This window comes from Acomys minous (assembly GCF_964271855.1).
Source record: "Acomys minous genome assembly, chromosome: 12".
Taxonomy (NCBI): domain Eukaryota; kingdom Metazoa; phylum Chordata; class Mammalia; order Rodentia; family Muridae; genus Acomys; species Acomys minous.
The window spans coordinates 26,945,744-26,970,067 of record NC_140493.1 but is presented as its reverse complement, the minus strand read 5'-3'; the positions used below and the strand labels follow the sequence as shown (position 1 = coordinate 26,970,067).

General features: G+C 53.2%; 3 protein-coding genes and 1 long non-coding RNA gene across 6 annotated transcripts; 2 read left to right on the top strand and 2 right to left on the bottom strand.

The window, feature by feature from the left end:
* Positions 1 to 921: 921 nt before the first annotated feature.
* On the top strand, positions 922 to 4,326 carry THEM6 (thioesterase superfamily member 6). The gene is made up of 2 exons (XM_084747896.1): positions 922 to 1,672; positions 3,424 to 4,326. The coding sequence occupies exons 1-2, from the start codon at positions 1,160 to 1,162 to the stop codon at positions 3,532 to 3,534; spliced, it is 624 nt and encodes a 207-aa protein (XP_084604022.1). The 5' UTR covers positions 922 to 1,159; the 3' UTR covers positions 3,535 to 4,326.
* Positions 4,327 to 5,817: 1,491 nt separating this feature from the next.
* On the top strand, positions 5,818 to 21,246 carry LOC311579075. Of its 2 annotated transcripts, none has more exons than XR_014773042.1 (3): positions 5,818 to 6,226; positions 19,629 to 19,828; positions 20,155 to 21,246. It is a non-coding gene; the product is annotated as an uncharacterized lncRNA (long non-coding RNA). The 2 variants fall into 2 exon arrangements; XR_014773043.1 differs by lacking the exon at positions 5,818 to 6,226 and adding an exon at positions 14,173 to 14,322.
* On the bottom strand, positions 6,459 to 7,945 carry SLURP1 (secreted LY6/PLAUR domain containing 1). Its single transcript, XM_084749302.1, has 3 exons — positions 7,791 to 7,945; positions 7,319 to 7,438; positions 6,459 to 6,773 (listed from the first exon to the last, which is right to left on the bottom strand). The coding sequence occupies exons 1-3, from the start codon at positions 7,846 to 7,848 to the stop codon at positions 6,619 to 6,621; spliced, it is 333 nt and encodes a 110-aa protein (XP_084605428.1). The 5' UTR covers positions 7,849 to 7,945; the 3' UTR covers positions 6,459 to 6,618.
* Positions 14,861 to 17,387, bottom strand: LYPD2 (LY6/PLAUR domain containing 2). Of its 2 annotated transcripts, none has more exons than XM_084749301.1 (3): positions 17,272 to 17,387; positions 15,533 to 15,652; positions 14,861 to 15,148 (listed from the first exon to the last, which is right to left on the bottom strand). In XM_084749301.1, exons 2-3 carry the CDS (start codon positions 15,648 to 15,650, stop codon positions 14,943 to 14,945), a joined length of 324 nt encoding a protein of 107 aa, XP_084605427.1. In that variant the 5' UTR covers positions 15,651 to 15,652; positions 17,272 to 17,387; the 3' UTR covers positions 14,861 to 14,942. The 2 variants fall into 2 exon arrangements, with proteins under 2 accessions (XP_084605427.1, XP_084605426.1); XM_084749300.1 differs by lacking the exon at positions 17,272 to 17,387 and adding an exon at positions 16,782 to 17,073.
* Positions 21,247 to 24,324: the final 3,078 nt, after the last annotated feature.

Below are 24,324 nucleotides of genomic sequence, written 5' to 3'. Positions count from 1 at the left end.
GTCCAGCCAGCAGAAAGGCTCGGAATGAAACAAGGTAGTCAGGGCAGAGATGGCCCTGGTGGTAGGTGTTCCGGCTACCAGTCGGAGGGTCTCTCCCCTGGAGGCATGAGAGAGACAGTGGACAGAGTAGGTGACAGAAAACCTATTCTCTGAGCAACGGACTCAAAGAGCATTAGTCTTTTCCTCCCGAGGGCTGCCCCTCCCCATGCTAGGGTGCAGACCAGGGCAAGGTGGATGGTACAAGTGTAACCAGTATGTGGGAAAGGTTCTTCTTCCGGTCCTTTGGAGCTACTGTGATAGGCAGTGAAGTCCTTGCCTCTCGGTGTATCCAAGGAAACCTCAGGCACCCACTGTACCACATTCCACAAACCATGGCTGCACCTTTAGTGGGCTGGATAAGTCTCTTACATTCATCGCGCCCCGTTTCCATTGCCCCACTTCTTCCTCTCCATTTTGAATGTTACTTGCATTAACAACGGAAAAGGCTGGGAATTATTGGGATGCACTTGGGGTGATCAAAATTTTTGGTGGACAGGGAGTAAGTACTTGGGGGAAAAGTAATGTGGATGCAGGGTGAGGCCGAAATGCTTCCAGAAGACCAGATCTAATTCTTAACAAACCGTGAACGCCTCTGGAGCCTTGCGGAAGCCGAAGGTTTGGACAAGCTTGTGGGTCGCGGTCAGCCTCGCAGAAGTAGCATCCTTGGCGATGCATTGCCCATTTTCCTGGCAAAGTTCCTCAGCCTCTCCGGGGAAGTTCTGGAAATCTTTAGCTATGCTCATCTGGGCGACTAGATCTTTAGAGAGAGCCGGCTTTCCTGTCGCTCTTAAACCTGCAGGGTCGAGCGTGGTGGCCAGGGGGCGCTGTACTGTTCCCTGAATCCTGCCGCGCCCCGCCCCGCCCCGCCCCGCCCCGCCCTGGGAAAAGCGAAAGCCGCTAGCGAAGAGGACCCGGGACAGACCAATGAAGGCGCGTGTGGGGGTGACCGGGATCCGAGCGCGCGACTCCAGCAGGCGGCGCCGCTGCCTCCAGCGCCCCCCCCCCTCGGACTGCTAGAAGCGGTGGTACGTTCTGGTCCCCGAAGCTCCCAGGCTCTCCCGCAAGCCGGCGGCCGGCACCTGCGCAGCGGGCTTCTGGGCAGCCGGCGCCCGCTGCCAAGATGCTGGGGTTGTTGGTGGCGTCTTTAGGCCTGGCGCTTGCCTTTTTTGCACTACTGGACGGCTGGTACCTGGTGCGCGTGCCGTGTGCGGTTCTGCGCGCACGCCTGCTGCAGCCGCGCGTCCGTGACTTGCTGGCCGAGCAACGGTACGCGGGCCGGGTGCTGCCTTCGGACCTGGACCTGCTGCTGCACATGAACAACGCGCGCTACCTGCGCGAGGCCGATGTAGCGCGCGCCGCGCATCTGACCCGCTGCGGTGTGCTAGGGGCGCTGCGCGACCTCAGCGCGCACACGGTGCTGGCCGCCTCGTGCGCGCGCTATCGCCGCTCGCTGCGCCTGTTTGAGGCGTTCGAGGTGCGCACCCGCCTGCTAGGCTGGGATGACCGCGCCTTCTACCTGGAGGCGCGCTTTGTCAGTCTTCGCGACGGCTTCGTGTGCGCCTTGCTGCGTTTCCGGCAGCACGTGCTGGGCACCTCGCCGGATCGCGTAGTACAGCACTTGTGCAAGCGCAGGGTGAGCAGCCCCATCCCGATGCCCCGGCCCTGTTCGTCTTCCAGGCCCCTCCCATGAGGAAGAGCTCTTCGAAGCTCTGGGACTGGTCTTTCTAAAGACATCTTTGTGAAGTTTTGGGACTGCACTTTTGCACTCTATGTCCACGCTGACACCCTTCTTAGGGTTCCCAGCATCTATGAGTCAAGGCTTTACAGTCAGACTTAGCCATTTTTAAGTCTGGCCCCAACACCAGGGTTTTTCCTTCCTTCCTCTCTAATAGAACGGAGATGCTCAGAGCAGGTCTCACCACTAGGAGTTTGAGTCCTAGGTCTGTGTGGTCTAGAGTGCTGCATCACCCTCTCTGGTCTTTGGTTTTGAGCACGAAATAAAAGGATGGTCAGTTAGAAGCAGCTGTTAGGAATTCTAGTGGACCTGGGACCCTCTTTTGCACAGCTTGCAGCTGAGAGGCCCCAGGGGTTGGATTGACCCCAGGGGACCACAAGCCTTGTGCCTTTCCGAGGTTGGAGGAAGGAGAGTCCTATGCCTGCAGGGACCCAAGGCCCCTCCCTAGGGCCCACTCCTCTAGCGTGGTGGCAGAGCTAGCTCCTGCAGTATGGCAACTGTGACCTTGGAGACAGCCAGGGTAGTGATGGTTGCTAGGGCAGGCTCCTGAAAGATGCCAGGGCATGCCCTACCCTATTGTGCCCTTTCTGGTCTTAGGCCAGTGCTTCCTCTAGAGCACAAGGATGACGTTACATCAGTGAAGGGGAACACGGACACGGAAGAATGGTGGCCATTCGTCCAGTCTGCACAGCGATTGGTGGTAGATAAGGCTCCTTAGCTTTCTGCGTTTGAGTCATGAACTCCTAGGGGCTAGCTGGTCATGATTGATACAGTGCGTGTAAGGGGTGAGGGGGCTGAAAGTGCAGCCACAGCAAGCAGTGAGCAGTGTGGAGGAAGTTGAACTGATGTACCCTGGCAACCCAGTTCAAGAGGAGACGGGGTTGGCTGGGAGTTTCCCTGGTTACTGGCATATATCTTGGGCCAGGTCGGGTCCCAGGCAGAGGCAGATATGGTTCAAGACAGGCTGAGCCTGGGGTTGGTTCCGTAAGCTGAGGTGCTGGTCTTGGGCTATGTGGCAGGAAGGAGTGACCCTGACGGTAGATTGTACCCGGAAAAGATCCAGACTGTATAGGCCAGCAGCTCCTACCTGCACTCACCACGAGAAGAGGGCATCTAGCCTCTGCCCTCACTCTCTCAGCCCTTAGAACCTATCTGCAAGGAACTCCTGGGACGCAGCTTTGTCTGGCACTCTCCAGGAGGAGCCCCTCCCCATGCCCTGCCCCACTTCCTGCTTTCATCCCCAACCTGTGCCCTCCCCCACTCCCCCCCCCCCCCCCCCGGACAGCTGGTGGTCCGTCAACCAGCCAACCTCACAGGCTTTTGCCTGGTTCTGGAGACAGACACTTCAGACATGGCCCTGCTAACGGGACCTGGCAGAAGTTGATGGGTTGGAAAGAAAGAGGGAGGAGGGCATAGGTTCAAAGGGATTGGGATTGGAGAGACACTGGGCAGGTGTCTCAAGTGGTGTGTGGGGGGTGGGGGCGGGGCCACAGTCCTGCAAGGTTACAGACTAGGCCATGAAATAGGCAGAGGCCCAGAAGCAGGAGGGCAGCAGCCTGGCTGGTTGTCTCTCTTGCAGTGTCTCTCCCTCAGCGTGCAGCAGCAGCAGTTTGGCCCTCTGGAGCTTCAGCCTCCTGTCTCCCCCGCAGGTGGAGCCCCCTGAGCTGCCAGAAGACTTGAAGCACTGGATCGCCTACAATGAGACCAGCAGCCAGCTGCTCCGGGCCGAGAGTGGGCTCAGTGACAAAAAGGACGAGTGACTGCCACCTCTGCACACCCTCCCTGCCCTGCCTGTCAGCCAGTCCCGTCCCACAGAATGGGCCACCTGGGATGCACTCCTAGCCAGAGTGGCCTTGGACAAGCCTGGATCCTTTTACCCGCTTGACATTCCTCTGTGCTTGCCTCATCTTGGGCAGCTGGCAGGGTGGGCACTTGTCCTGGCCCAGCTCTGCCCCCTGGGTCCCTATAGCAAGACTGTTGTATTGTGCCCAGATGCTCAGGATTCTGAAGCAGAAGGACCAGCACAAAACCAGAAGTCAGGGATGCTTGTGGCTAAGCAGGCCAAGAGGAGTCCTGGGTGTGGCCGGGGCCCTCATGGCCTGGCTCTGGGGCCTGCAGCTTACTCAGGGACATTGGGCCCTCTGGAGGGTCACCTTATAGCAGGGAAGATAGGCTAGGACCAGCCCAGGGAAGGGCAAGTGGAAGCTGGCCCTTGGCTAAGATTCTGGTGATGCCCATTACTCTTGATGTACCCTGTCTAGCCAGGTCACCAAGGCCAGGAGCCCTGGTGTAGGGGGGTCCCATGACCCTGCCTAGCCCCTGCCCTGTCAGCTCAGGGAGAGGACAGCTGCTTGAAGCTAGGAACTGCCTCCATGCTACCTCTCTGGGAACCACACCTGGAGGCAGAGCCCAGAGCTTCAGAGATGCTCAGACCCTCACTTGCACCGCTCTGGCCCCCCGTGCTGCTCTGCTTGCCTTAGTGCTACCGAAGGGAAGGCTGCAATCCGTTTTATTTAAAGAAAGCACAAGATTAAAAAAGAGTTTTAAAGGCATGTGTGCTGGGGAGGTTCTCATTGCTGCAGCCTTGCCACCCCTGCACAGACCTACCCACTCCCTGGATAAGTCTTCAGGAGGTACATAAGTGTCATAGGGTGCCCAGGCTTGTGGGCGCCTCTGAATTTAGGGCTAAGCCTGATGAGTCATAGGATTGAGGCCAGGAGTGAGCAGCTGGCTAGAGCCCCAGCTGGCCTTCCTACCTTGTCTACCCCGAGCCTATGAAACTTGGAGCCCTAGTCTCATGCACTTGGCCCAGTTTTTCTGTCCCCTTCCTTAGAGTCCCAGGAGAGCCCTAGGAAATCAAGAAGAAAGTGGGGGTGTGGGCAGCACAGGGTTGTGCTTCATGCCCTTTGTAGGCAGGGAGTCTAGGATTCTTAAGACTTAGAGCAAGTGTTTTATGGGGGGCTGAGGGGAGAGCTGTGCTCTACCCAACACAGTCCAGAGACCTGAGGGTCTGACTTGGGGTGGGGATGTAGACAGACACTCCATGATGGGACACGGGTGGAGAGGTCATGCGGCCAGCCAGTAGTGTGCCCCTGGGAAGACCTGTCCCCGGCCTCTACCTTTCCCATCCCCTGCCCTATAGGTGGTACACACAGGTGTCTTTTAATTTCAGGGGCTTTGGAAAAAGGTTTTCCCCTTTCAGGATTTAGTGGAGCAGAGGGCAGAAGATGGGCCGTGAGTAAAAGGCCAAGAGTAATCTGGAGGGGAGGGTCCTTGGAGGATGTCTGGGTGGATCATAGCAAGTATCTTGCGTGCTGCCAGACAGCCCCACTAGGACTCCAGATAGAAGTTGTGGGAGCCTCTGTGTCTGACTTAGCAACTGCCTCCAGGCCTGGACATAGAGTTCCCTGCTTAATAACCTAGATGTGAAATCACGTATCTATCTATGTGTGTTCATAGGTTGGTAGCTTCAAGGTCAACCATGGGGCAAGGGATTTTGCAGTTCCCTGTTGTCCCTGAGAACCAGGTAGCTGAGCCAGGCTTGTGACTTTGTAAGCGGGGGCCCCTCGGGTGATAAGCCACAACTCTCCTGCCTCCTCATGGACTCAAGACCAAGACTAGACTTGACAGAATTCTCCCATTTCCACTTCGATCTCTGAAGAGGACTGAGGCAGTACCCCAGCTGTTCCACTGGGGGGTGACATCTGCTCAGTCTCCACAAAGAACACATAGCCCTGGCCTCTTGCCTCCAAATCCTGAGCCTAGCAAGGCTCTATGAAAATAAGTCTGCAGTGTGGGGGTGGGGTGGGGGATGGGGTGGGGGTAGGGGGATGGCCTCAGGAGGGGAACTGCAGGTATGGATTTGACGCGAGAAATGCTCCTAACTGGTGAGACTTAGGAGGCCAAGCTGGGAACACAGGAAGTATCTGTCCACAAATCTGTCTCTCACATACATCTGTGGGGGGTGGGGGTGGGGGGGGGTTGGGGGGGGTGAAGGGGTGTTTCACACAACCTCTCAGAGGTCTGCCACTGCCCTAGTTACTCCCTTCTGCCCTTGTAGCCTATTGGGCAGCCTGCCACCTTCTTCAGAGTACCCAACCCAGCAGTCCTGGTTGCCAGTTAGTTGAATCCAAGAAGTGCTCTGTGATGTTGCATTAGTGCCTGGGGGCCACGCACCTCACAGAGGACAGAGCACTGTGGAAGGGGCAGGTATACTGGGAGAGGGACACAGCAGCCACAAGGCAGAGGCTCCTAGGTCCTAAGGAGCTTGGTTTCCTGGCTGGAGAGTCAGTGCCTGAGTGGGTACTGTCCCCTCCATCCTCTGCCCTCAGGAGCAGCCCTGGCCACTGGCCCTGGGAGTGCTCTGGGCCCAGCATGGCATTGGGTCTGGAGATAAGTAGACACTGGCTGCTGTCTCATTTGATCCTCCAGCTGTCTCAAGGCCATTATAAGGTAGGGTGTGTGTGTGTGTGTGTGTGTGTGTGTGTGTGTGTGTGTGTATGTGTGTGTGTGTGTGTGTGTGTGTGTGTGAGAGAGAGAGAGAGAGAGAGAGAGAGAGAGAGAGAGAGAGAGATTTGTGTATATGGACACCCCAGGGAGACGAGGGTAGAGAGGTTGCTGGCCTTCTGTGTACCCTGCAGGCCAGCTCTTTGGGTCCCCAGTGCCCAGCAAGGACAGAGGCCCCTTCATCCTTGGCTTATTTTATTTCCCACAAGTTTTGTAGACAGTGAGTACCCCGGGGCTCAGTGAGCTCTGCTCACAGGGCCGTGCAGGCAGAGATAACCGCAGGTGGCACCAGGCCCTGCCAGGAGAGGGATCTAGGAGGATCAAGGCCCCCTGCATGGCTAGAGGCCTGTCACCAAGCCTGGAAACCCTGAGTTGCAGAGGTCACGGAAGCAACAGAAGACGGGATGGGCAACTCCAATGCTATCAGGGTCGGTGGCCAGGCAGGAACTGGAGCAGGAGCGGGTCACCACTGGACTGTGGTGGAAGGGAAACTCTGCAGGATGGGTAGACATCAGAGCCCAAAGTCACCGCAGCTCCTGACTGCACGTGCTCTTCCCATAGCCCCCTGCCTTCGCAAACCCCTCCTGCAACCCAATCACAGATCTGCCCAGCCCCAGGCTGCGGCACGTATATATTCATAATAGCGCCAGCCTCTGTGGAGCATGCGCACTTCCTGGTCCTGAGATGGGGCTCTAGCCTAAGCCACAGTAGCGTTATCCTGACAGAGCTAAGGTTAAAGCCAACTGCTGTCTCCTACCCTTCCTCATATTCCCATGCCACTACCTCAGTTCGGGTCTGTGCCTCTAACTGCGGGCACCATCTTTAGGGTGGAAGACCAACCCCTTGACCACACGTGCACGCACGCACGCACACACACACACACACACACACACACACACACACACACACACACCCATTCCTACCCCTCTGCCTCGTAGGCTGAGCCGAACAGTGGTGAAAAGAGAGGGAGCATGGGCGGGAGGAGAGGTAATCCTGACCCCAGGTGGACCCCCAACCCTTGCCCGAGCCCAACCTTACCTGCTTCCACCGTCTCCAGTACGGTCTTACAGGCTGTGTCTTCCAGCTTGCACTGAGCAATATTCTTGCATGAGTCAATGGCCGTGGGCTGCTCACATGTATAACACCTGAAGGCTTCACCTAGCAAGGGCGGAGGGTGGGGGACAAGTCTCACCACCTGGCTCTAGGCCCATATTGGAGCCAGGTGGGTGAAAGAGAAAGTGACCTGACATTCTTCAAGACCCGTATGGCTGATGGACAGACTTGAACATCACATCCACCATCCATGTCCCAGCCTTCCTCCCTAGAGAACAGGCCACGGCTGTGACTCCTATCCCAGGGGACAGTTCAGTTCTAAGACCCAGGAAGCGCACCGAGGGTCCAGAGGATGCCTTGGCCACCAGACTTCCCAGCACTTCTCTCCCATTAGGAGATGGAGTAAACTGAGGCCCGTAGCAGAGTCCCCCTGCTAGCCTCACTCCTAGCCACTCACCAAAGCCCATGCTCCACGCTGCCAAGGGCAGCAGCCACACGGCCCAGCGAAAAGTCATTCTTCAGTGCTCAGGAGCTGGGAGCCCTGGCTGGCCTCATGTTGAGGATTTATAGCCAGCCTCCGGCTTCGGCTCTTGGGTGTTGGCAGGACCAGCGTGACTCAGTAGGGTGGCACAGGGCTGGGGATGTGGGTGGTGGGTGGGAGCCATCACCACTTACCACCCCGGGGTGGGGCCCCCTTCTACGGACTTCTCGAGAGCCCCTGTCTGGGAGCCTTGGTCATCCATTTCCTGGCATACCTCCAGTACTAGATGCTCTGCCCGGCTTTCCCAGCATGGCTCCAACTTAGGAAGCCTATTACAGCCAGGCTCAGCTGACCCTCCGATGAGCCTCTTGTCCCAGCTATGTTTGAGGGAATCCGACAGGCCCAATAGCCCAGTCCTGAGGACCCCTGAGGCCCAGGTGCAAGGCTGCCTTAGATCTGCCTGCTGCAGGGAACCTCACAGGAACTATCTCCCTGTCTGCCCACCCAGTGCTTAAGACTGATCTACTCCGTACCCAGATGTACCCACAAAGTAGAGGCTGAGCCAGTGTGGAAAGAAGGGGGTGCCTGATGAGGTGTAGGTGCTGTGAGGATCGAGGCGGATACGGGTTTTAGGCTGACCCCTCCACCTCCACCGCCAGTCCCCTGACTACAGACGAATGGCTTTTAGACCAAGCTTGACTTCTTGGCTTTAGTTCTGACAACAAGACTCTACGAGGCTCCTGGCCTCCTCACCTTATGGTCTCTTTGGGCTTCCTAGGCCTTTTCCTGTGCTGGGCCTTTCGTTATGGGCACACTGGCTGTTTACCGGTGTCATAAGGACCAGCTAGGTCTTCATCCTCCATAGCCCTCCCCAGGTGAGGTCTCACTGTTTCCTCTGTTCTCCAGGGTTCTAATAGTGGTTCTGTGGATGGATAGGGGTGTCAGCAGATGACGGCAGGGTAGAAGGACAGGTGGACGGATAGATGATAGGGTGGATAGGTGGAGGATGGGTGATTGGATGGATGCAGGGTGAATGGAAAATACTTGGCTTTAAAAGTTGATGATAGATTTGTGACTGCAGAGGTAGGCAGGTTGGCAGCCTGCGTCTGTGTCTCTTGTCAGTGACTGCTGAGTGCTGGTGAGTGGACCGCCTCTTTTTTTTTTTTTTTTTTTCTTCGAGACAGGGTTTCTCTGTGTAGCCTTGGCTGTCCTGGACCCGCTTTGTAGACCAGGCTGGACTCGAACTCACAGCGATCCACCTGCCTCTGCCTCCCGACTGCTGGGATTATAGGCATGCGCCACCACTGCCCGGCTATCTCTTATAGACTCTGTTACAGCAGAATTACAGCCTGACCTTGGGACGGGCTGGGAATAGAGAAGGAGCTCCTGACCAGGAGCCTAGGAGGCATGAGTGTCTTTCTTGACCTTTAAGCTCTTTCTGTGTGTGGCCTTGGGGTAGCCCCCACCCCCACCCCAGCCCTTCTAGACCTTAGTTTACTCTTTACAGGTTGCTAGGAGAGAAGAAACCTAGCACTGTAGGGTGAGACCAGTTGTACAAGGTTTGTCTAAAAGTAAAAAGAAGGTGTGGCTTACAGAGGGAGGGAATGTTGTTCCTACAAGTCAAATAGTGGGGCTGTTCATCCCTGGGGCGCTGGCCACAGACCACACCCAGAGGTTGGGAGAAGAGCCACACGGGATGTCTGGTTCTTGCAGCCTGGGAGACTGAGCCTAGCCTTGGCCAGCAGCTGCTGGGTGACCCAGGTCTGTTCCCCAGGCACTCACTCTAATCTCCCTTTCTCTCCTCTGTGAATTGAGCAGATAAGCATCTACTGCACAGTGCTCAGCAAAAAACGGGTCTTTATGGGCCCCGCAAGGCCCTTTGGACTGCAGTGCAGGTGAACTCGGAGCTCAGGGTTGGGGAGGCATGTATACTGAAGACAGGCGATACTGATTGGGAGGCTGAGGTTGCCTCAAGGGGCTACTTGTCCTGCCTTTGCAAAAGAGGGATGACTTCACAGGTCAGCGATGGCCAAGGGAGGTGCTGGGTGGGACAGCCAGGAGAGGACACACGGCATCCTCAGAGGCTACCATGCCACTCCTCTAGCCCCTGTTTGGTAAGGTCAGGAAGACAGCACTGCGTCTGGGTCGGCACTGCTGGGCAGGGCAGAATTTATGCCCTTGTTTGGCAGCTGTTTTTTGTATGAGTCCACACACCCTTGCCATTGGCCCCAGGGGTAGACCCAGGATACCAGGTTTGAGCCTGGGATGTGATAGCAAGTGACTTGGAGGGCTAGCTTACTTCTCTGACCCTGGGACAGAGTTTCTTCATGGACCCGTGTGCTGTGGGTCCTGTGCTGTGGCCCTGGACCAGTCATTTCTCCTGTCTGAGCCAGTCTAAGCTTTAAATTAGAATGGTGATGGTGACTGTCCTAGCCCTTGGGGCTGCTGGGATGCTGAAATGAGGGAATGTGTGTTAAACCTGCCCAGGCCAGGCAGAAGCCAGCAGAGCCTCTGACAAGATCTCCTCAAATCACCTCTCTTGCCAACTGTCCTGACAGGAATCCCTGGGTCCCTCTCCAGATACAGCCCAGGTACCCAAGGCAACCACCAACTTTTATGCAAGCTGGAGCCATGGCCTCTGCCTGTTTGCTCCCATCCATCTGGCCATTGTCCATCCCTAACTGTCTGCCAGATCACCCTGTCTGTTTTGGGGAGTCTGGCTCTTCCTCCTCAGCCATACCCTCTACCTCCCAAAGGCACGGGCTAAAATGCAAATCACACCACTTGCTCCTCTCCTCAGGAACTTTCTCTGGCTTTCTACTGCCTTCAGGACAGAATGCCCCACCCCTTGGTACTTGATGCTCACCCGCCCTTTCCAACTCCTGCGGAAGTGTCAGCTTTGAAAATGAAGGAGCAGGTGTTTTCCATTGCTCTAAGTCCCTTCCTACCCCCAACCCAGACATGGCCATGCTGACTGTTGAGAGGGAGGAGAGAGGGAGGAATGGAAAAAGGATGGCTGCGTAGATAGATCATAGACTAGATGGATGGCATGAGAGGATAGATGGATGAGTGGAAGGTGAAGAAAACAGTAGGTAGATAGATAAAGTGATGGGTAGGTAAATAAATGGATGGATGGTTGAAAAGGAGGATGGATGGGTGGATGATGGACAGACGAGATAGGGAAGATGGATGGGATGAAGAGACCCCGGGCTGCTAGGATTAAAGGTACCAAGATGAGATGTGATAGCCTATGACCACATAGTGGGGGAGAAGGTCCCCCTCCTTCAGTCTTAGACCTAGGAGAGGGGAATTGGGTGAAAGTGGGAAGGAGAGAGGAGCAGGAGGATACAAGTGATGGGATAACAATTGAGTTGGAATCTGAATAAATTAATAAAAATTTAAATTTAAAAAAAGGTGTGTGTCACCACCACCTGACCTAAAAAAACAAACAAACAGACAAACAAGTCAGGGATTAGTGGCACACACCTTTAATCCCAGCACTTGGGAGGCATGGAGCTCTGTGAGTTCAAGGCCAGCCTGGTCTAGAGAGTCTAGGACAGCCAGGGCTCTGTGTAACAGAGAAACCTTGTCTCGAGGGGGTGGGGAAAGGGTGGATGGAATGGGCAAGTAAATGAATGGATGGATAGATTAAAAAAATGGGTAGCCATCAGGCTAATGATATTTGGAAAGTAGAGGTGGGAGGGTCAAGAGCTCAAGGTCATCTTCAGCTACATAGTGAGTTTGGAACCATCCTGGTCTCCATCAAACCCCTGCCTCAAAAACAATGGATGGGGAGATGAAAGGACAGGCAGGTAGCTGAAAGGGTGAAGAGTGGATGGATGTGTGGAGTCAGTGGGTGGAGGATAGATGAGAGGAAAGATGGGTGAAAGGATTTGTGGTTGGTTGTATGGACAAGCGGGTAGACAAGATGATGGAGGGAAGGACAGAATAAAGGACAGATAGCTGGACTGGATGATGGGTAAATGAGAAGATAAAAGATGGATGGGAAATCAATGAGTAATAGAATAGATTGGATGGATGGATGGATGGATGGATGGATGGGTGGGTGGATGGATGGATGGATGGATGGATGGATGGATGGGTGGATGGATGGATGGATGGGTGGATGGATGGATGGATGGGTTTAGCTACTCTTTACTACTTTGGGTTCTTCTTTGTCCCTCCCTTTATTGCCCCCCCCCATCTCACCCCCAACACTAGATAAGAGAGAAGCAAGGATAGAGGGAGGGAGAGAGAAACAATGACTTTCTTTTTGTTTCTTCTTTGAGCACGACTACTAGCAATCCTCATTCACCACCCCACCACCCCACCACCCCACCACCCCACCACCCCCAGACAATCACCAACCACCAACCTCACCTCTCAGGGCCCTGGCATTTATATACCCTCTGAAAAGTTCCTAGAATTCCAAATGTCACACAATCACAGAAACTGTCTGCAGCTGGCAAAGCCTCATCCACAACACCCCCCCCCCCCCAAACAACCACCAACCACCAACCTCACCTCTCAGGGCCCTAGCATTTATATACCCTCTGAAAAGTTCCCAGAATTCCAAATGTCACACAATCGCAGAGATTATCTGCAGCTGGCAAAACCTCATCCACCACACCCCCACCACCCCCAAACAACCACCGACCACCAACCACCAACCACACCCCTCAGGGCCCTAGCATTTATATACCCTCTGAAAAATTCCCAGAATTCCAAATGTCACACAATTGCAGAAACTATCTGCACCTGGCAAAACCACGCCTCTGCTAGAGTTAGCTGCTGCAAACAGTCCGAAGCAGCCCCATACCCCGACACCTGTGTGTCTTTTTTAAGAAATCGAAATTTCAAAATTGTCACTACAGATGGGCTGGTAGATAGAAGGGTAAAAGGATGGGTGAGTGGGAGTGTTTGTGAGCAGTTTAAATTGTAGGTTTGTTGATTCTCCTGAAGAGATGATGCTAGCTATAGCCCAACCAGTAAGGTAAGTGCCAGAGCAAGAACCAGGCCATCAAAACTACTCAGCCCTGGAACTAAGATTGGCCTCTCCCCAAGGTAAAAATGGCCCTTCTTTTAGCCCTTTTCAGACTCGGTTAGCATACACCTGGAAACCCCGGGGTTGGAGAGCTCACCTCCTTTAAGAGCATGCTGCTAGCAGCCGGGCGTGGTGGTGCACGCCTTTAATCCCAGCACTGGGGGGTGGGGGTGGGTGGGTGCAGAGGCAGGTGGATCACTGTGAGTTCGAGGCCAGCCTGGTCTACAAAGCGGGTCTAGGACAGCCAAGGCTACACAGAGAAACCCTGTCTCGGAAAACAAACAAACAAACAAACAAAAAAGAGCATGCTGCTTGGGAACTTACATTTTGTTCTCTGTTCAGGGCAAGAGCAAGGCCGGAGGCATAGAGATGTGGTCTGTTTACTAATGATTTCAAGGCCAGAGGGATGGTGTTAGGTATGTGTGCTGGAGCTGGCAGGCCCCAGAAGAGGGTTAGAACTTACCATATCAACCAGACTTGGGATGGAGTGGGCCACTATACACCCAAATTGCTTTTCTCTTCCTGGATAGCCACACTGATCAGACCCCTGGTCAAAATGGGGCCCCTGCTGAAGCGCATCACTTTCTGACCAGTGAGTTAGAGAGGGGACTAGCTAACAGTCTTGGGTTTAGCTAGTCCACAGACAGGGACAAATCTCCAGAAGAGAGGCTCACAGCCCATGAGGCTGAGGTCAAAGAATGGTATAAGTTCCACATACCCTATACCTGGACAAAACCCACAAACTAACCCCTTCCAGGCAATACACTGGGTCCTGATCCTGATCACAGACAAGGCTGATCTTAATTTTAGATAGCTTCCTGATCCCTGGTTATAAACTGGACTTAATCTTTGGTATTGGGCTCTGCTCTCTGGTTATAGACTGATCCCTGCTCTCTTGTCATAGACTGATCACTGCTCTCTGGTCATAGACTGAGCCCTGTTTTCTCATCATAGACTGAGGCCTGCTCTCTTGTCATAGACTGAGCCCTGCTCTCTGGTCATAGACTGAGCCCTGCTCTCTGGTCATAGACAGTCCAGATCTCTCATCACAGATGGGCCTTGCCCTCAGTTTCTGTGGGGGTTTGTGGGATGCCTGTGCATTGTAAAGGCTTGTATTATACATGAAAGTCAAGTGAGAAAGTGTGATATGGTAACAGGACCATGTCCCCTGTTGACGAAGTCAGAAATCAGAATCATACCCCCAGATGTGAGTATACAAGCTAGCACAAGAATTGTAGATTTACGTTATCCACTTTCTGGAAGTCTACCTTATTTTCATTCCAGAGGCCTCCAGACAGAGTAGTAACGCTTTGGATTAGTTGTACATCAAAACCTGTGTTGAGTCTCACTAGACTGTGGGAACCCTGTTGTCAGGAGCTGGCCCAGGACTGAAGAGCCCCACAGGAGACAAGGATGAGGACTCCTACGTCTCAAGGGACAAGTCTTCAGTCTCCCCTTCTCCAGGTATGGGGTGTCGTCAATGGCACTTGGTCATGGGACCCTAGCCTAGAACCACAGCTATCCCTGGAAGTCATGACCAAAGGACCAGCATCAAGGACTAGGGCAATGATGGAAACAAGACAGTGACATTCATGCAGCCTCGCTGGAGACGCCACCAGCTGAATGAAGGGGTGACTCCTCCAGAGGCCTAGGGCAGGGAAGGTAAGTTGGGTGATGCCAGTGAGGGGCAGCAGAGCTTTCTGTGGGTCAGGGTGGAGAAGCAGGTTCCAGCAGGAGAGGGGAGTCTTATCCGCTGAGCTTCTCCTGGAACCCAGCCTCTGCCTACTTAGCAGGCTCCCCACAACCCCTAAGACCTAGATGGCAACAGTCCTGGTCTGCATGGGTGGTCCAGGCCCGGTGACTCTCCTTGCTTATGACATGAAACATTAGGAGACAGGAGAGACTGACAGAGCGAAGAATAGAGTCAGAGATGTAGCAAGGAGGCCCCCTTTCCCTGCCCACAAGGCCGGCCGGTACCCAAAAAGGAGACTCAAGAGGCTGATGCAGGTGGCTATGGTATTTCTTCAAGGCATCAGGGAACTGGGCTGTCAGGGGCAAGGGGACAGAGCAAGACAGCCATGGCTTTACAGCAGGAGATCCAAGAGAAAGGTAAGTGCCAGGGCAAGAACCAGGCCACCAAGACTACTCAGGCTGGTTGCCCCGTCCACGTTGCATAGGTCAGAGTTGCAGCAGGACACTGGCCGGGTTAGCCCAATGCCATCCACATCCGAAGGCTCACACTTGCTGGCGCAGGACTTGGTCACCGTGGAGTCCCCAAGGAAGGGAAACACTGTAGGACACAGAACGTTTCAACAGTAAGGGCCAGGCCTTTACTCTGTGCCTCCAGCCCGAGGGCCACCCACTCTGAGGCCAATAACCCACCAGCCTGGCTTCCCCTTTCACCAGGGCCACTGAATGCCTGTGACATACAAGGGACTGTATGCACTGGTCTGTGGGGTGACTATATGTCATAGAGAATGTAAAACCCAAGCTGGAAGACAACCAGTCCTTACCAGGGACCTCCCACCATGAGGGGAGAAGGGTAAAGAAGGAGTGATGATGCTGGGGTGGAAAAATCTCTTGGTGGAAATGGCAGATGGTGCAGGCTGTGTGGAAGGCCAGCTGGTGTTACGACACTGGGGTCCTAGTTCTGCCCCGCCCAGAACCTACTGACCAATCTCCCGGGAGTAGAGCGTGGTCTTGCACATGGTTTCATTGATGTGGCAGGTGGTGGTGGTGACACAGTTGGACACAGTCACAGGATCCTGACAGGTATAGCACTGTAAGGCCATAGCTGGGAGAGAAGGGATGAGAGGGAAGTGAGCAGGTCATCCTGTTCCCAAACCCCAAAACATCTGTAGGCAGTGCCCAGCTGTGCCATGGGGGCTTAGTATAGAGAGACAAGGACACTAGCCAGGGGCCAGATGCCTACTAACCGAGCTCAGGGAAGATACCATGACCGTTGAACTAGGGTCTTATGGAATGTGGCCCTGCATCAATGGGCTCAGCCTGTGGCCAGGATGAGGACAGCTGATTTGGAATGAATGATCATCACACACACACACACACACACACACACACACACACACACACACACACACACACCCCACACAGCCACAGGCCAGTTTTAAGGAGACATCATTAAGGCAGGAGCCCTTCCATTTCCTCATCACCAACTGGCCTTCTCTGATGAAGTGCTACCTGTCCTGGGGTCAGGCAAGCAGGTCCTTGGATCACTGGGTGGGAGCTGCACCTAGGAACTCACAGGTGCCAGCTGGGCAAAGGTGTCATCCTGAAGGGGAGGGTTGCAGGTATAGAGCCTGGCTGAAAGGCACTGTCTGTCCTTCATCTTGCCAGCATTCCAGACCCAATCCCAGAAGCCCCCTGTAGACCTGATTGTCTCCGACTGGTCCAAGCAATCCAGACACACAGGGACATCACCTACTCCCCTCCCCCACCCCAGTGACCTACTAGGGTCTCTTCCTCTGGCCCAGCCAATCTCTCCCTCTAAGAAATGTGTGGAACAACCTGGCTTGAACCCTCACCACTGAGCTCCTAACTGATTGAGTGTCAACATCCTGTGAGCACCACTTGTTCTCTTAAACCAGTGATCACCCCATCTCTGGACATTTCTGGGTTTCCTTTCCCCCTCTACATCTCCATTTTGCCCAGAGTCGTAGACCTTCTGCCTCAGCACCCCAGATCTTTCCTATTCCACAGCTCAAAAGGCTTTCACTAGCAAACATGCTAATACCGGCTAACTCCCGAGCTGGAACTTAGGGCTTTGGTGCTGGCCTTTGCCCACCTGCCAAGGCCCAGGGCTGTCTTCTTCTTCTCTGAAACTCCCCCATGAGGTACTCTCTTCTCTGAAGACAGTCCTGGGGAGCATAGACCCCACCGCCCCCATACTCCCCCATGCTCACCAAGCTCCCCGAAGGCGCCTAACACCAGTGCGGACAGCACCATCCAGGCCCCCTGCATGGCTCCAGTGTTCACTCTGGCCTGCCGGTGGGGAAATGCCTACAGTGGTGGTCTGACCGGTTGGCTGAGCAGATTAGAGGGGGATCAGATTTCCGGAGGGCCTGTCCTGCCTCTTTACCAACACCCCGCTCTTCGGGACACTCCTCTGGCTCCCTCTGGACCTTATCCAGTATTCTCAGACTGTTCTTCCAGCTCCACCACTCACAGCTGTGTCCCACCATCCCCTGACCCCTCTTCTCCCCACAGGATGGGGGCGAGGATGCATTCTTTTCCCACTGGAGTCCCTTCCACATCACCCCTGCAACTCCTAGGCCAGGGAATCTTCCAGATTTCTCCGTCTGGGGTAGATCAGGGGTCTCCAGGCTGTACAGAATGGGACAGTGGGGGTTGAGCGCCTCTGCTCACTTCCAGCTATCTTAAGGACATTTTTACCTTGTGGCCGCCATCTTCTGTCTGCAAGCAAAGTCCTGGCCTGGCAGCTCTTGGCTGGAATCTTTCCAAGACGATCTTGCCCCTCCCAGCTCCTCTGAAGTGGTCAGTGGGAAGGTGAGGTATGCTGAATTGCCACTGACAACCTGCCCAGAGTTTGCTCAAAGGCCTAAGGAACAAACACAAAAATTGCTTGTTCAACAGGAAGGTTTCTGGAGGAAGGGTGAGGTGGGGAGGACCTAGAATTGCTTTAGCGGGAGACACTATTTTGGCGGGGGACACTATTTTACGCTTCCTGGAGGGCTATTCGCTCTGGGCTTGTTTGCACACCTTGGTCTCAAACGGCTCAGAGGTTGATCTCAGGCAGGACTTTCCTGGGCCCCATCTACCTCCTCCTCCCTCTGTCCTGCGAAGGCCAGGGGGTTGGAGCAGTGATTCTCAATCCAGCTCCAAAAATATTTACATTATGACTCATAACGGCAGCAAACTTACAGTTATGAAGTAGCAACAAAAATAATCTTATGGTTGGGGGTCACCACAACATGAGGAACTGTATAAAGAGTCACAGCATTTAGAAAGGTTGAGAACCACTGGGTTGGAGGAAGGGAAAAATATCTCTGTCTGTCTGTCTGTCTGTCTGTCTGTCTGTCTGTCTGTCTGTCTGTCTCTCTCTCTCTCTCTCTCTCTCAATCTCTCTCTCTCTCTCTCTCTCTCTCTCTCTCTCTCTCTCTCTCTCTCTCTCTGTGTGTGTGTGTGTGTGTGTGTGTGTGTGTGTTGTCCTTGCACCAGACAGGATGCTGTGACAGCCATCCCCATGACCTGGCAGCACCCACAGGCAGCTCCCTAGAGCACCCTATCCCCAGCTGAGACGTACAGGCTTGGGGCACAGCTGCCCGCCTGACTCTTTGTTAGTGGTCAAGACCACACTGCTACTAGGCCTCCCAAGAGTCTCTTTGTGGGGCATCCAAACCTCACTTCTGTCCTGAGCACAATAAAGGGGTGTCCATTCTTGCCTCGGCCCCACCCTTGCTGTTGAAGTGATTGATCTTTGGAAGTCTCCATTATGGCTCTTTTATGGTCCCAGGGATTTCCTGCTAAGCAGCTCCACTGGGGTCTGGTTTCACCCTGTGTGGGAAGTCCTCATTTGCCTAAGCCCTGGACCAACCACTGTGCTTCCTAGGGCTTTCCCGGAGACTCAGCCTACCAACTGTATTTTTCCTCATGACAGTTCTGGAGGGACAGACCACTAATTAATTTTAGTGTGGATAAAGAAACTAGGTTCCGGGACACTAATTGACTAAAGCAAGGTCACCCAGCAAGCCAGGCAGCATCCCAAGCCTGTCTGATTTTGCAAACCATTCACCATGCGTGGCTGTGACTGCACAGCTGTGGGGATGGCTGTGGCGAGGTTAACTGGAGTAAAGCGCCCACTTTGCACCCATGTGTGTCCTTAGGTCAAACCCAAGTCATCCACCACACCCAACTGAGCTCAGCTCTTTCCTGGCCTTAGGTGCAGGGCCTTTACCTCTGCCTTACCCCCTGGAGTATACCTGGCCCCTAGGTGTTCCTCCTAGAGTTGCACCCACCCCAATGGGAGACCCAGGTTGTACCTGGGAAATTCCCACTTTGGTGCCAGGAGGAATGTGGCCCAGCCAGGGTCTGAGCTGGCTCAGTCTGGGAGGCCTCTGCTCAGAGAGGCCCACACCCTCCTCTTCTCAATTCCAGGAACCTTTGGATCAAAGCTTAGTGTGTGAGTAGGGTCAAGGCTCACAGCGTAACCTGATCAAGACTCAGAGTATAAGGGGATCAGGGCTCAGAGTGTTACTAGGATCAGGGTTCAGACCAGGATTAGCATTCAGGGCTCAGTGTGTGACCATGGTCAGGACTCAGAGCGTGAACAAGATCAGGTCACAGAGTATTATAACCAGGAATAAGGCATGATGATTAGGATCAGGGCTCAGTATATAACCTGGATCAGTTCAGTGTAGGGCTAGGGTCAGGCTTCATGTGCATCTGGGCTTAGGGCTCAAAGGGTGACCATGGAGGACTTCTATGGCACTGGTACTATGCTAGGACATTGTGACTTCTCTTCTGGGGCCACTGCCTTTGAGAAGTCACACTGCAGCTGTGACTCAGGAGTCAGATTCCACCTTTTAGCCTCCCTCACACTGCACAGCTACTGGTTTTCTGGGCACACCAGGACTCTGCAGTGGAGACTTTCTCCCTAAGCTGTCTAGACCCCCTTCCCTCTACAGCTGTGGTACTAATGAAATGGGCTCTGCCATGGGGTGGTGGACAGGAAGGAGCCCACAAGCAGGGAGCGACTCTGAGTGCACCTACTCCTGCCTTTGCTTCTCAAGGTGATGGAGATCAGCAACAGAGACCTGGCTCTGGGTGCCTGGCAAAAGGAGCACTGGATACCATCCTGAGCCCAGGACAAGCTATGGAGGGAGATCTGGATGGATGCTCTTTCAAGTTCAGGAAAGTCCCTGTCCACACTGGACATTGTGGCTCTTCCTTTGTCCTCTAACACCATCTCCCAGGACCACCTATATACCTTGTGAGTACCTTTGCTTTGTGCACTGATGCCCTGGCCTCTCTGGGAAAGGCTGGTCATGCCGGGGCAACTTGGATTCCTGTACTCAACCCACAACCACTAAAGGTTGGCCATGTTCAACCTCAATCCAGAACGTCCCATTGTGGGAACAATACCCACATGCCTTCCTCCCCAGGTAGCCATACCCCCCTGCCCCCACCCACCCCTACTCTGCCCCCGCAGCCAGGCTCTGCTGACTCCAGGAAGGCCAGGGCCCCTTGGGTCCTGACTCTTCTGTCCCCTGGAAAGGGGCATTGAGGAAAACTGACCACTGTGCCCTGTTCCTCCAGGATCTTTCCAGAAGAATGCTGGTATGCACAATAAGCTCTTGTGTAGCAGCCTCTGAGCCCATGAGCATTAGGACAGTCACAGTTTCATCCTGGAGGGGCAAGGCGGGCAGAAGATATCTTTTCCATACCCTCCCTTTGCACCAAGCAGCCAGACATTGAAGGAATGTTTCTAGAAGGGCAGTGTCTGGTCCCAGGGGGACTGGAACCACTCCTCCACAGGCTCATTGTCCCTGCTGTCATAACCCACACTAGTCCTCACTGCCATAGTGCGACTTTTCCTGGGGACTTCCAGGAACATGGAAGTGATTGTGGTTTAATTCAAGCCCTTCCCAAAGGACCTATGGAGCTCTAAAAAGAAACCATTAACCATCACTCCACACTCGGGCTTCTGGCCTCTGATTCCCAAACTGTACTTCAGCCTCCTAGCCAGCCTTTCTCTTGAAAGTCTGCCTTGAAACTTCTGATTTTTGGCCGGGCGTGCGTGATGATGCACGCCCTTAATCCCAGCAGGCAGGAGGCAGAGGCAGGCAGATCTCTGTGAGTTTGAGGCCATCCTGGTCTACAAAGCGAGTCCAAGAGAGCCAGGACCACAAGAGAAACCCTGTCTTGAGAAGCCAAAAAGAAAGAAAGGAAGAAACCTCTGGCTATACAGCAGGGGTCACGGATGCGCTCAAGTTGACTGGGTTAGACAGGAGACACAGGCATCTGCAGAAGCAGCATCCAGCGCACTTCAGACTCCGCCGATTGTCCTCCAAGGAGCAGGCCCAGAGGCCACCCCTCCCACAGGCCTCACCCACTGCATCTTTCATCGGACACCACTTAGTACCTGTGTCACAGCCTTGATAATAAGGTGAGGAGGCTCTGTCCTGTCACCTCCACCTCAGCACTCCTCTTTTCTTGCCTTCCTCGTCTAAGTGTTCTCTGACCATTTCCTGTGGCCCTGCCTTGTGGGCCCACATGGAGGGTGGTGTAGTTCTTGGCATATGGGACAAATAGTTCCTTCTTGGTCTGTTGTCTTTCAATTTGGCTAACAGTCTCCTCTCCCGGATCTTCCTATGTAATCCGGCTTACCTGAACCTTCAGTTCCAGCCTCCCTAGTACTATGAGGCTTTTGTGTATACACAATATATTGTGTTATATATAATATATATTATATATACATATATATTATATATGTTATATATATATATATATATAGTACAGATTTCTATATAGTAACATGTGGCTTTTAATTTGGATTTTGCATCTTGCTTATCTTTTTCCTCTTCTTCTTCTTGTTTGTTTGTTTTTCTAGCCATGGTTTCTCTGTGTCTCCCTGGCGGTCTTGAAACTTAATCTGTAGACCAGGCTGGTCTTGAACTCAGGAATCCGCCCGCCTCTGCTCAATCCTGAGTTCTGGGATTGAAGGAATGTGCCGCCACCACCTGGTTATTTTTCCTTCTTAATGTTCAGTGGCTTTGTTGACTATCTCACATACCTGGCAGCTCACACATTTCAAAGTATATCACTTTCAGAATCCAGTGGTACCTACTTATAATCCCTGCATTTGTGTGGCTGAGAAATGATTGTCATGAGTTCAAGGCCAGCCTGGGCTGCACTGTGACATGCTGAAGAGAGGGTATGAGGAGAGCATACTGCAGAGATCAACAGTTTTGGCATAGCCACAGACATTGGCAAAGCCCCCCAGCTGAGCTGACTTTCCAAAAGGAATTCCATTCTCTTAGCAATCACACTGTCCCTGCGTTCTTGTGGCATTGTGAAAGACACTGTTGGGCTTCAGCCAAGTTTCTTGACACGCAGCTCCTTAAAGTTCTTGGAATCTCTGTAGCAATAAGAGTGCCTTTTATAGGTTGATGAATGACAAGTGGATGGATGCCCCTCCGTAGTTCCAGGACCAGGACGGGGCTGATCACCTAAGAGATACCTGCACAATTAGAGGGTGGGGACTTTGGTCCCCACCCCAAGTCTCCTTTGAAGGCAGAGAAGGATTGGAACCTGAGCTGATCTCCAGTGGCCAATGATGTAACCAACCATGCCACACAAGGAAACCTCCGTGAAACCCCAAAAGGACAAGGCTCAGCGTCTGGGTTGCTTAACACAGAAGGTTCTGGGCTTCTTAGGAAGATAAAGAGAAATTACTCATGACCTGAAAGGCATGGAGGGACTGTTGTTCCTTGGTGGACCCCAAGAATTCAGGTGACACTTTTACCCATTAAAAAAAAAATCAAGGCACACTGGGTGTGGTGGCACACATCTGTAATCCCAGCACTTGGGAGGCAGAGGCAGGTGGATCGCTGTGAGTTCGAGGCCAGCCTGGTCTACAAAGTGAGGCTAGGACAGGCAAGGCTACACAGAGAAACTCTGTCTTGAAAAACAAATAAACAAACAAAAATCAAGGCAATGACCAAAGATTCCAAAACACCACATGGGAAGAGAGAAAGCGTGAAGGATGTGAGAAGGGAATTAATGGCCTTGGGGAACAGAGCTCTAAACTGGTCGGATCTGATGTGGGGTACACACAGTTGGTGTCTGGGTTGTGTTGACCTGAGGAGTGGCCAGCTGGAGCCACTGTGGGATTGCCTGCTGGCTGACGGAAAGCCCCGAAAGCTCCCAGGACGAGAACTTTCTTTTCAGACGCAGTGAAACTAGACAGAGGAAAGAAGTTGTGAAGGGAAGGTTCCTGCCCACCTGTCTGGGACAATGATTTCCTCAGGAGCCGTGCCAGAGATTCCTTGCTCTGCATGTATCCTGTGTTTTGCACGCCCAACACATGACACACAGATTTCTGTAACTGCAGACAAGGTGTACAGGGCATCACAGCAGAACCACCTCCACCAACCGCAGATGCTGAGCCCTGCCCCACATTTCTAGGGCCAACAGACTGCTACCCGAGAATCTTAGGCGCACTCCCCCATTTGCCTTTCTCCCTGGGGTGTTCCCATCATAGTGCTCTGTCATCCCCAAATAAACATCGTTCTTGGAGAATCTTTAAACATACAAGCATTTTGGTGGTCAGAGATGCTAAATGGTGCATTAGAAGGAAATAATTTGGATGTCATTGAAGGAGAGATAAACCTGTTTTTTTATGATCCCCAGTGTGGGATTGGAAGGATCTTGTGAGAGAAGAGGTGAGGTTAATCCACTAGAAGACCAACCACCTCATGCAGGAGCTTAATTGTAGCCAGTTGAAAAGATCCCTCGAACAGACTCTGGGAGGAGCTATATAAAGGAGCCCAGAACTGGAGGCGAGGCTTTTGGAGACTTAGGACGGTTTTGGCTGTTCATCGCTCTACTTTGAGACACTCCTAGAGAGAACCACTCGAAGGAAGGCTTCAGGGCTCCTGCTCCTGCTGAGGTTTCAGGTTCTGGTTACCCCAGGTTCCAGCAGAAGAAATCTCGCTGTTTACACCAGGAGAATCGTTCCTCAGAACGGATATCCTTACTGTTTTGTTATTGTGTTCTTCTCTTTTCTTCTTGTTTTGGTTAGTCGGGTTATAAGTGACGTATGCCCGACTAATAAGTTGTACTAAAATATATCAGTTAAGAAAATTGAGCCTACAAGTGGCACCCAATGTGGGGCTTAATTTTCTTAACCAATATATATTATTACAACTTATTAACCAAGCGTACATCATGTCATCTCCTGCCCTATGTACCCTCCCCATCTGTTTCCAGTGTGCCCTCAATTCCCACCGTTTCTTGCACACAGAGTCCTAGAGCACGCCACGTTCTGTAGTGTTTTCAAGGGTGGGTCAGTACCTCCCTCCTGTATATTGGTGACCAGGATTTTCATAGCCTAAACATGTCATATTGTATGCGTTCATTCACCGTGATGGGCATGTGTGTGTTTCCACCCTGTGGCCACTGTGAGTAGCTGTTTCTATAGACATGTTTCTACTTCTGTGTATACGTCCGGGGTGCCCCTTCCACGTCACCCGATTAATCCCTTGTAAGATCACTATCATGTCTGAGGCCTTTTATCTTCTGAATTGGCTAGCATTTAAAGACTGTCTTTTCATCCACACAGGAAGCTGAGGTAGGAGCCAGCCTGGGCTATACAGTGGGACCTGTTCTCAAAACACACAAAAGGTCTTTGTCTGGACCCATGTCTTCTCGATTTTACATCTGGGTACCAGTATATCAGCTAACTGTCCTTCCCCACTACCCTGA

What these genes read in the sequence shown, in the direction of transcription:
- THEM6 (XM_084747896.1), top strand. Translation starts at nt 1,160, where the DNA reads ATGCTGGGGTTGTTGGTGGCGTCTTTAGGCCTGGCGCTTGCCTTTTTT. An exon ending in AGCACTTGTGCAAGCGCAGG is followed by an intron (nt 1,673 to 3,423) that starts GTGAGCAGCCCC and finishes TCTCCCCCGCAG; the next exon opens with GTGGAGCCCCCTGAGCTGCC.
- SLURP1 (XM_084749302.1), bottom strand. Translation starts at nt 7,848, where the DNA reads ATGACTTTTCGCTGGGCCGTGTGGCTGCTGCCCTTGGCAGCGTGGAGC. An exon ending in AGCGTGGAGCATGGGCTTTG is followed by an intron (nt 7,439 to 7,790) that starts GTGAGTGGCTAG and finishes CGCCCTTGCTAG; the next exon opens with GTGAAGCCTTCAGGTGTTAT. An exon ending in ACTGGAGACGGTGGAAGCAG is followed by an intron (nt 6,774 to 7,318) that starts GTAAGGTTGGGC and finishes CCCATCCTGCAG; the next exon opens with AGTTTCCCTTCCACCACAGT.
- LYPD2 (XM_084749300.1), bottom strand. Translation starts at nt 16,839, where the DNA reads ATGCAGGGGGCCTGGATGGTGCTGTCCGCACTGGTGTTAGGCGCCTTC. An exon ending in AGGCGCCTTCGGGGAGCTTG is followed by an intron (nt 15,653 to 16,781) that starts GTGAGCATGGGG and finishes CTTCTCTCCCAG; the next exon opens with CTATGGCCTTACAGTGCTAT. An exon ending in GCTCTACTCCCGGGAGATTG is followed by an intron (nt 15,149 to 15,532) that starts GTCAGTAGGTTC and finishes TGTGTCCTACAG; the next exon opens with TGTTTCCCTTCCTTGGGGAC.